Below are 10,641 nucleotides of genomic sequence, written 5' to 3'. Positions count from 1 at the left end.
ACGCCCGAGTACAGTGGAGTCTTTGTTGGGGTATGCTGTTAATGTCTAGTGGGGGGGGGGGGGGGGGGGGGGGGGGGGGTAACAAATCGTGATGGATGTGAGAGAAACTCGCACAGCACAGCCAGCAAGTTCGATGGAATGGACCACATCCAATTGGAGAATATTCTTTTCAAGAAAACACAGAATGTTAAATAAAGAGTATGTAATAGCCTACAAAAAAAAAATCTCAACAAAACGCCAAGCAATCTCGATCGGGAGCTAGCCGGCATACGAATGCCCTTGAGTGAAACCCGACCCGCCACCTGTTTTTAAAAATAAAGTTTTACTGGAAAGCGACAGACTCGTTCAATCACTATCGCCTTTGGTCATTTTTGTTCTACAACAGCAAAATGGAGTAGCTGTTCAAAGCCCAAAATATTTATTATCTGGCATTTATAGAAAAGCTTCCTGACCCCTGTTCTAGATCGTACAGACAATGGTATCTGACCACAAAGCAGCCACATTAGAAATTAACACCATCCGGATATTCTTAAAACTCTGTATTTGGAAAATTTATGCCATACTATTAAAAACCATCAACCAAAGAAAGGTAACAAATCAAAACCTGACGAGCACTGAAAACTGTACAGTAACAAAAATGCTGTATCTTAAAACTCCTGTTCATAGCAATTTACAGCTAAAGTAATACTTAAATACTTCCAGCTAAAAATCAGATATTACTGGGCTAAGTATTCAACGCAATTACAAAAGAGTACAATACTTAAAAATGGCATTTTAAAAATGGGGAGGAGAAATCAAGGAAAAAAAGAGAGAAGTCACAAAAAAACATTAAGAATGGAAAGAGAGATGTCCTTCAGTAAGAAAAAAAAGAAAGAAACAAGGGGAAAAAAAAGGAAAGAGGAACAAAAGGGCATTGCAGGGACATCGGAACTAGTTAAAACAACATATAATGCATCATCAGAAAGACTCTGCCCGGTAATTCTTTGCGACTGGTACTGTCCATGCCCTCATGGTGCAAACAACTAAGTTAAAACTCAGACTGGTCACGTGCGTTACAGGAGCGGCCAGACTGGATCCCGAAGCAACACCCCGAACACCACACCATCCTGGACGCCACTGGGGTGGCCCACTGGGGCTCGCTTACCCGAGGGATGGAGGGCGGACGGGTAGAAATCCACTGGGGCCCGAGTGGGCGGGATCCGTGGGTCCATGTAGGAAGGCATCATCATCCACCTGGGATCGAAGCCCAGCATTTGGGGGTGGTGGGGGTAGAAAGTGCGCTGTGGGTGGGAAGGTGGGGGGTACACGGGCTGCCAGTGCTGCATCTTATACAGCTGCTCCTGAGCAGACAGAGAGAGAACAGGTCAGACCGGTGCTCGGGGCAGAGACCGTGCAGGTGTGTACACGCACACGCACGCACGCTCACACATATACACACCACACACACACACACGCACCCCCCCCACCCCCCCCCGTACCCACACACTCACACACACAGGCACACTAACCCCGGGCTGTAGGAGTCTCTGATGGCTCCCCACAGCTCTCCATGGAACAGCCCGAGTCCCACCAGGCCCCACGTGACCTGCCCGACCGCCCACCAGCTTCACTGCACACGACTGCCTGCCCACATGGGGCCCTGGTTGCACACTGGGCTCTCCGTCTAGGAGGCTTCCTACTCCCTTGCATCCTGGCTCATCCCTGCTCCTCCAGGATTCCGCTCAAAACGCCCTTCCTCCGGGCAGCCACCCCGAGTCCCTGGACGAGATGAGGCCCCTGCCTCTGCTCTGCAGCACTGGTCCTCCTCCTCTGTAGCACTGACAACGGGTGATCATTTTAGCTGCCGGTCTCCCTCACAAAACCGTAAGAAACTACACGCCGGGTTCACTGTCGTATCCTTGCGGCCTACCACCAGTCACGGCACATGGAAAATCCAGTGCACAAATGGATGAATATCAGCAAAACCTTCGAAATCGGGTCCTAGACCCCGTGGGGGCGCATTTCCAGCCCTGCCCCTTCACATCAGTGACCTCCGGGGCTGCCCTCTCCAGTGCACCCAGAATCAGCATTCCGGCAGGACCCAGGTGCAGAGTCAGACAAGAAAAGCGGACCGGGCCGCACCCTTCCCATCTGCAAACAAAGAGGCCCGGGCTGGATTCCCAGGACGGCTCTGTGGGCCTCCGCCCAGAGCTCCTCCTCCGTCTGGACCCCAGGCCCCAGGGGAACCTGACCAGACAGTCTGTCTGCCAGGCTCCTTCGGCAGTCCTGGTGCTTTCAGACTCCTTTCTCTTCCCGAGGAAGGACTTACCCGTCCCCGCCCCCCAGAAGCGTTACACACAGGAGCTCTCGCTGCTGCGTCTGGCTGGAGTCACCCCAGAGACCTTCCTGGTCAGTAGTTCCCCACCAAGCCGGGGAGTAAGTGCACAGTGCTGGCTCACACTGTGACCCCGTCACAGCACACGAGGAACACAGCTTCGTGTTTACAGCTCAGGACCCGATGAGCTTCCGGAAGACCTCGTAGGGGCCCAGGGGAAGGAGGCTCTGGGGTGAAGGTTTCACAGGCAACTAAATGAGATTCTGGAAAAGGCTGGAGATGCTGGAGATCCTGATTTGTGTCCCTAAGGCACACACGTCCTGCACCGGGCTCGCTGTCATTAAGGATGATTTACTGCACGTCTAGCTGCTGGGCTACGTGAGGTCCACGTTTCATCTGTTTCCCACCCGAGTGCACTGCTCATCAGTAATCATCTGTTCCTTCACTGATCACTCCTGGAACACACACGATCACCAACGGTGCTTCCGGCTGGCCACCAGAGATCGGCACGATTACAACCATCACCCACGTAATCTTCTCTGGGGCGAAGAGCAGGTCCCTTTTAAAGCTCACAAGACACTAATGAAGAGGACACTGATAACACCGATCAACCAGAATGCAGGCGCCACAAAACCCTCGCTGCCCCTCTGAGGCCGGTACTCGTTGTTCCTGGCCCATCTGAGGCCACACTCGACCCGAGAAGCTGCACGATTAGGACCAGGAGGCACAGCAGTTCAACTCCACCCCTACAAACCCCCGTGCTTATCCCAAACTAGTACACCTCTCTGCCAGCTTTCCAAGCCCTCCCGGGCCTCCTCACTCCTTGGGACGGTCCCAGGGCGGACAACGCTGGCCTACGGACAGGCTGCATGCAGTGCACTGCTCTGAATGAAAACACCACTCTTCAGCGAGACTGCACTGGGTGAGTGCACGCCCCGCTGCCACTGCCTCACCAACACCAGACAAGGGAAGACGCAACCAACAACCGTTCTATTCATCCACGGGAGAAATCACTCGGAAAAACAAAACACGGCCAGGGATGATCTTCCAAGGCTGTAAGTTTTCAGGTGCAGCCCCTAACATCCGTGCCAGTGATGGGGACATTCGAGTTGTTTCTTTTCATCGAAGGGGGAGGGGACCGGAGGAGGAGACAGGGGACATCCACACTCAGCGGTCCGATCTGTTTACCTGCTGTTGCTGCTGCTGCTGGCGCTGGAATCTGGGAGGAAGAGACTTCTGGTACTTGCCGAACTCCTGTGCGGGGGACCCAGCCTCCCTGGCGCCCTCCTCACTGCCGCCACTCTGAGCCACAGCCGGAGGAGCCGCGGGGGCTTCTTCTGAAAACGTGTTGGGGGTTCCCTGGGCGGGAAACTCAGGGGAGCCTGGAGGACAAGTAACCAGAGAGACGGCTGCGGTGAGCTCACGGAAGCCGGGCCAGCCAAACGTTGACGGCAAACGCTTGCTCTCGTCGGCACGGACGGTGCACGGGCTCATGGACTCCCCACGACGCCATCGCTTCAGAGGTGAGAGAGCGCTAAGGGTCGAGAGGTCAGAGGAACCACCAGGGTTCCAGAAGAGAAGGGTTCTACTGAAAAGGACCCCAGTAAATGAGAGAGCAGCCACCAGCTCGGCGACAGCCCACAGCCATCACCTGAGCGACATGAGTCAATGCAGCCAAAGGCCGTGCTGGCCACCAAGTCAGCATGCGTCCCCTGGCTGGTTGCCTCATCTGTGAAGGGAGGACAGCAACCCTGTCCGTCCCACGGGCCTCTGTGAGCCTTAAGGGAGACAATCCATGCAAGGCCGGTAGCAAGTGCTCCCCACAACTTCCCATCTGTATACTCTCTGAAATTCCCTTCTTCCTTACCTCCACCCACCTTTACAGCTTTAACGAAGTAGAAAAGACATCAGCATTCTTAATTTTACTGCCGGGGACACCCAAACCCTGATGCAAAGCCTCAGGGACCCGGCGGTACAGCGCAGGGGGAACACGGAAGCAGCACAGAGCAGGTGCCCACACACCCCGAAGGCCGGTCTCAACTGAACACACTCACACCGTGGCACCCGCTTCCTGGACTCTCCACTGCCTGTCTCAGCGAGTGTGGACACCAGCACAGGCCGCACTCGGGCCTCAGTGAGAGGCGATGGACAGGACAGTGGCGGCTTCTCGGTGCTCCTTGGCCAGAAGGGGGCTGAGGACCAGCAGACCCTGACCATGAGTGAGACCCACCTGAGAAGCTTTCAGGGTCTGAAACTAACATCGGGCCCCTCTCTCCTAAACAGAGTTGGTTTTAGTTCGTTTAAGAAGGTCCCAAAGAACAAAGCTGGTCACAAAGAACAGGTTCTTTACAACTGCTACGAGGCACTTTCCGACGTGCAATGCTGTTCCACATCTCTTATGGAGCCATGTGGGTCCATCCCTCAGAATCCAGGCCAGGAAAAACATACTCTAACAAACAGGCGGGCTTCTCTCCAAGGTCACAAAGATACTTTGTGGTTTTCTTTCTTTCTTTTTTGAGATAGTGTGCATGTGCGAGCACAAGTGAAGGAGGGGCAGAGAGAGAGGGAGAGAGAGAGTCCCGAGCAGGCTCCGCGTTGTCAGCACAGAGCCCAACTTGGGGCTTGATCCCACGAACATGAGATCATGACCTGAGCAGAAATCAAGAGGTGGACGCTCAACCGACTGAGCCACCCCGGCGCCCCACTTTGTGATTTTGGGTTTTTTTTTAAATGTTTATCCATTTTTGAGAGAGACCGAGAGACAGAGCACGAGCAGGCGAGGGGCGGAGAGAGAGGGAGACACAGAATCCGAAGCGGGCTCCGGGCTCCGAGCCGTCAGCACAGAGCCCGACGTGGGGCTTCAACTCACAAACCGTGAGATCGTGACTTGAGCTGAAGTCGGCCGCTTCACCGACCGAGCCCCCAGTCGCCCCGCTTTGTGATTTTGTTAAGTGAACTCAGAGGGCCCTGGGCTTGCACTGAGGCCCGCCACCATCCGCATCTTTGGTTGAGCAGTGGCAGGGGTGACAATGGCCACAAGGCACGGAATGACAACCAAGCGGGCAGCGCGCACACTTTCCGTATCTAGAAGCTGCACGAGGTGCTTTCTGTACGTTATCTCACGTGCCCCTCAGCGTGTGGCAAAGTGCATACTAATTCCAGCCCATTTTACAGATGAGGGAACGCGCACCAGGGAGGTGAGTGGCCGCAGCCAGCCGGTTTCAGTCCCTGACACGGGATGTGAACCCATGCCGAAGCTCAACGGCCGGTGCTTCCCCGCCCCCTCCAGCTGCCCGCCACAGGCTGAACCAGTAAGGCAGGGAGGCACCCACAGCCTAGGGTGTCCAGTTGATGGGACAAGGGCCCAGCGCCTACCTTTGCGGACAGCAGGGCCATTCTCCTGTGGGGGCACCTTCTCGGTGCCTGGAGATCGGGGCACTTCCTTCTCCGCCGGTTTCGGGGCCTCGCCCGCCTTCTGAGCCTGCTTACGCTTCTGGTCCAGCTGCTTGAGCTTGGCGGCACAGGCAGCCAGCCTCTCCTCCCGTGCTCGGCGCTCCTCCTCCTCCCGGCGCTTTCGGGCTCGTTCCACGGCCTCGGACATCTCTGACTGCACAAACTTCTGCCGTGGAGGTGGCTTGTCCTCTTTGTCCTCGACAGACTGTTGCCGGAACACGCTGCCCAGCGAGGACTTCTGCCAAGAGAATGAAGTCTGCTGGAACAACAGACCCCAAAAACCCAGCAGACGGGGCCACCCCAGCATGGGAGCAGTTCTGCTTCCCAAGATCCCCGAGCACCTTCGAGAGGCAGCAGTCACGCACGCCACGGACCTGGGTCTCCGGGCCCCTTCCTAACCTGCAGTGAGGTCTGGGCAAGTGTCAACCCTCCCTCCCTTAGCTCCCCACTGTAAGCTGGGGATAGAGGAGGCCCTCGGGATGGTGGGTGTGCAAGGAAGGATTCGCACCACACTCTGCATGGTGACCGACAAACAAAACAGCACCCTGGTGCTCCCACCACCACTAATGGGCACACAAGATAAGGGCCTCCACGGCTACTGGACGGGAGCAGGGACCACACGCTCATCCCCTGAGTTGCAAAACGGCTCTAGTCTTTCTCCCGTAAAAATACAGAAACCTCTGGGAATAAAGAGGTACGAGAAATTAAAATGCAGTCAGATCGACGGTTACAAAGTGACGCTTCATCTAAAAACATCTCTTCTGGCGACTTCATCCACTCCTGAGTCTCTCTCACCGGTCGCCAGTTACCGGACAGCAACAGAGAGAAGCCCACTCAACACCAGGAAGGTTCCTCCCTGATCTGCAGGGAGCACCCAGAATATGCACCAGCACGGACGACGGCCAAGTTCAACCGATCCCCAGCCACTGGAACTCCGGCGAGGTGACCGTCACAACACACAGCTTCCCATTCTGAGTGCTAGTGATGCACAGAAGTGTCACGAGTCCTCAAACATAAACAAACACGGTCTGGGCCTTCTCCGGTCTGCTCGTGAACCCTCCACAAAAGCGCTATGCAACACGTTGACCGCAGTCAAGGACTTTTCCTCCTGAGAGCTGGCTTCTCATAATCCAGAGACAACGGTGACAATTGTAAAAGATCAGAAACTTCTGACCTGGAAGCACGAAAGTACTTTCACACGATGTAACCGGGGCCGACGTGTGCACTGTCCTTCACGTGGCCCTTGACCAGCCCCGGCCGTGCTCTGTAGCGCTGGGCACAGTGGCACGACAGAGCCTCCACCACCAGCCCCCAGTGCTCCCAGGGAGGCAGGAGCAGCACCCGAAGTGTATGAATACTTCCATCGAGACGGCTGACGCGCCTTTCCGAACTCCCCTAACGGTAGCTACCATTTCATAGACTCCATGCTCTGCAAAATACTTGAACTTTTCAGAAATCGGAATGCAGAAAACTACATTTTCCTTTCCCGACTCAGTTAATTCACATTGTTATGAGATCAAAACGAAATCTTCTTTGAATACTCACCAACCCCAATATATGAACGAAATTTGGATTCATTGCAGGGTAATTTCCAAGAATAGGTCTGTGTCGATTTGTTTTTTAATGTTTGTTTATTTGAGAGAGAGAGAGAGGGAGAGAGAGAGAGAGAGGGAGAGAGAGAGAGAGGGAAAAAGAGAAAGAATCCCAAGCAGGCTCTACCCAGTCAGCGCAAAGCCCGACGCGGGGCTTGATCTCATGAACCTGGGAGATCATGTCCTGAGCCAAAATCAAGGGTCAGATGCTTGACTAACTGAGTCACCCGGGTGCCCTAGCTCTATGTCAATTTTGTTTCGTTTTTGTTTTCCCCTGTACCCAGCACAGTGCCTGGTACTCAATTTTAAAAAAACAAACAAACCTGAAGATAAAGGTATTTTCATTTTATAAGATATGGAACCAGACTCCCTTAAATGGCAAAGTGCATTAAAAATGGCAAGTTTTGGGTGCCTGGGTGACTCAGTTGGGAGTCTGACTCCTGATTTCAGCCCAGGTAATGATCTCATGGCTGGGCCTGCTTAAGATTTCTCTCTCTTTTCCTCTGCCCGTCCACTGCTGGTGAGCTCTCCCTCTCCCTCTCTCTCTTAAAAAAAAAAAAAAAAAACAAAAAAAAAAAACAAAACAAGGTTTGTTTTGGGGTTTTTTCCCCCAAATATATTTAAATTAATGCCTTCTCTGCCCCTAACACCGTGCCTCCTGCACAATTCAGTCCCAAAGTCATGAAGTGTGGCAGGTCTGGCACCAGGAAGTCACGGCGGCTAAGAGCAGGTGGTCGGAACCCGGGCAGGGAGAGGAGGATGTCCGTGTGGACATGTGGCTGGTGTGGGAGTGAGCGCCCCATCAAGCTGGGTCAGGAGGCAATTCGTAAGGAGAGGTGGCCTAGAGGGGAGATTCAGGGCATCTGTGGGGTTGGGAGTGGGGGAACGACACGGATGGCTGAGTGAGTGAGGAGGGCATCTTTACAAGGGAGAGAGGGTGGGGGCAGAAATGGGAGACGGGTCACGTACAGGGGAGCTGATCGAGGAAGTGTGAATACTGGGGACAATGGGAACAGGTGTCTCACTGTTGGAGACAGGAGTTACAGATACGCGGGGGGAGAGAACTAGGTTGGAACGTGTGGAACCTGAGATATTACTGTGAACTCATAGTTCTCCACGCAGACACGGGAGTAAATAATAAAGACAACACGAACATGTACGTACGTGTGCACGCACATATCTATATATACACACACGTTTCCTCACTCTGTCCACCAAAAGGACCCAAGAGCAGTGAGCACTCCTGGTGACCACATACTGGTTTCTCAATATCACAAGGGCTGATTTCAGACCGAGTCAGGGTAAGGACAAAATGAGCTTGGGAAAGGTTCTCCTGGTGGGCCTGAAAAAAAATTTTGAAAGGGAAAGAAAAGAGAGAGAGAGAAAAAAAAAAAAGAGAAGAAAAAAAAGCCAACTTGTCTAATCAGAAAGCAAGGGATTTGCTCCATAAGGATGGAGACACATAAAGACAGATGCAGCTTGAAGAGGTTCCCAACAGCCAAACCAAAAATACTTGGGGCTTCAGAGCCAACAATCAGAGGCACAGATCATAACCCATTGGTATCGATAAATGAATTCCAAGTTTCATAAGAACCAGGACATTCATAGCCTCAAAGTATCTCCCCACAAAATTCTCATCAATTACGAATGTGGAAGACAGAAACCCCACAGCGTGAAGTTCGGCAGACATTATAACCTTAGTCAAGAGATCAGAGCGAAGGCTGTCAGCAGGCGGGCAGAGTGGAATCAGTGACCTGGCGGGAGGCAACGTGAGCCAGTGTCACTCCTGAGAGATTCTAGCCACAAATGGAAACCGTGAACCTAATCGTGAGGAAGCACCAGACCCCACTCGAGGTACAGTCTACAAAATAACTGGCTTACAGTCCCCACAAGTGTCCAAGTCCTGACCGTTAAGGAAGGCTGAGGGGCTATCGTGGACTGAAGGCGGCATGGGACTCTGAACCGGATTCTTCCGTACAAAGAACATCAGTGCCACCACTGGTACAAGACGGAGGGGGTCTGGGGGCCAGATGGCAGTGGTTACCGATGCTGCCTTCCTAGCTTTGGCTGAGGTCACCCAGGAGGTAGAAAATAGACGCCAACGTGTTCTGCGGTGACAGGGCCTGGTCAGCCCGGCAACTTACTCTACAAAAGGTTCAGAGAAAAATAGTCTTTGTATCCAGCTAACTGTTTTGAAATTTTCAAAGACAATTTTTTTTTTTTTTTTTTAATTAAAACAGGAGAAAGAAACGTCCACCTAGGAGTTTTATGCACGCGTGTGCGCCTTCCAAGCTCATCACATGCACAGAACCCCTCCAGTGCCCATGGTACCTGGTAGTCTGGGCCAGATGCCCAGCTGTGAAGCTTCCTAGAAGGTGGCTGAGGTTCTGGCACTTTGCGGACAACACGGGCCACACCCACTGCTTCACCCCAGTCCTTTCCTTCCTCTTGGGGACGCTTAGCATCAGCACTGTCCGCGGAGCTCATCGACAACTGCCGCTGCCGCCGGGGGTCCCAACTGTTCCTAGGACAAACCACAGTGAATGTGAGTTTCCCCATTCGGCCCCAGTGCAGTCTGATCTTACCCGTCACAGGGCCTCCGGAATTCCGAAGCCAGCAGCCCACATACCGGCGTCCTTCCCTCGAACAGACCCAGCCCCTCACGGCTGAGAGGACACTCCCAGAACACCACAGTCCGGTGGCACCAACATTTACCAAGTCCCTCTTGCACACAAAGCTCTGGGCAGGATGTTTCACACCCATTACTTGGTTTACGGGAAAACAAGTCCTCACCCCCATTTTAAAGGGGTGGTAACGGAGCGTCAGAGAGGCTGGGGAGCTGCCTTCCCAGGAGGAGTGACTAGACTGGAACCTAAGATCCCAGAGGAAGGTCTCTCTCCTCATACCAGGGCTCCCTCCCTGTGCTTTGCATAAAGGAGGTGCTCGATCGATTTTCCTCAAAATAGCAAAAGAAGGCTCACTGAATAATGCCGTAACAGAGACCGAGAGGAGGAAAGCAGAGAGGTTCCAAAGGGAGGCTCGGAGGGAATGGAGATCCAGCCCCTGCTCACCTTTACCTGCCGCGGGGGAAACAAAGGCACCAGGGAAAAACACTGTGCGCATTTACCAAGCACCTCGTGTATGCAAAACAAGTGCCCAGCACACATCAAGGAGTTCCGAGAAAAGCAGGGAGTCAGGTGTGGCCCGCACGTGCGTGTCCGCAGGTGTCCACACACACACCGGGGGGGGGGGGGGGGGGGGGGGGGGGGGGGGGGGGGGGGG

General features: G+C 53.7%; 1 protein-coding gene across 11 annotated transcripts in view; it reads right to left on the bottom strand.

Moving 5' to 3' along the window:
* PRRC2B (proline rich coiled-coil 2B) overlaps nt 1–10,641 on the bottom strand; it is a 64,947-nt gene that overhangs the window by 24,581 nt on the left and 29,725 nt on the right. For all 11 annotated transcript variants that reach the window (XM_049630486.1, XM_049630543.1, XM_049630521.1 and 8 more), the window contains 4 exons: nt 9,691–9,883; nt 5,690–6,005; nt 3,503–3,696; nt 1,145–1,340 (listed from right to left, as the gene is read on the bottom strand). In XM_049630486.1, the coding sequence (XP_049486443.1) occupies nt 1,145–1,340; nt 3,503–3,696; nt 5,690–6,005; nt 9,691–9,883 (899 nt within the window). The remainder of the gene's footprint in view (nt 1–1,144; nt 1,341–3,502; nt 3,697–5,689; nt 6,006–9,690; nt 9,884–10,641) is intronic.

The sequence above is a fragment of the Panthera uncia genome, chromosome D4 (assembly GCF_023721935.1).
Source record: "Panthera uncia isolate 11264 chromosome D4, Puncia_PCG_1.0, whole genome shotgun sequence".
NCBI lineage: Eukaryota > Metazoa > Chordata > Mammalia > Carnivora > Felidae > Panthera > Panthera uncia.
Note: the sequence above shows the minus strand (reverse complement) of the source record. Positions and strands in the feature narration are given on the sequence as shown.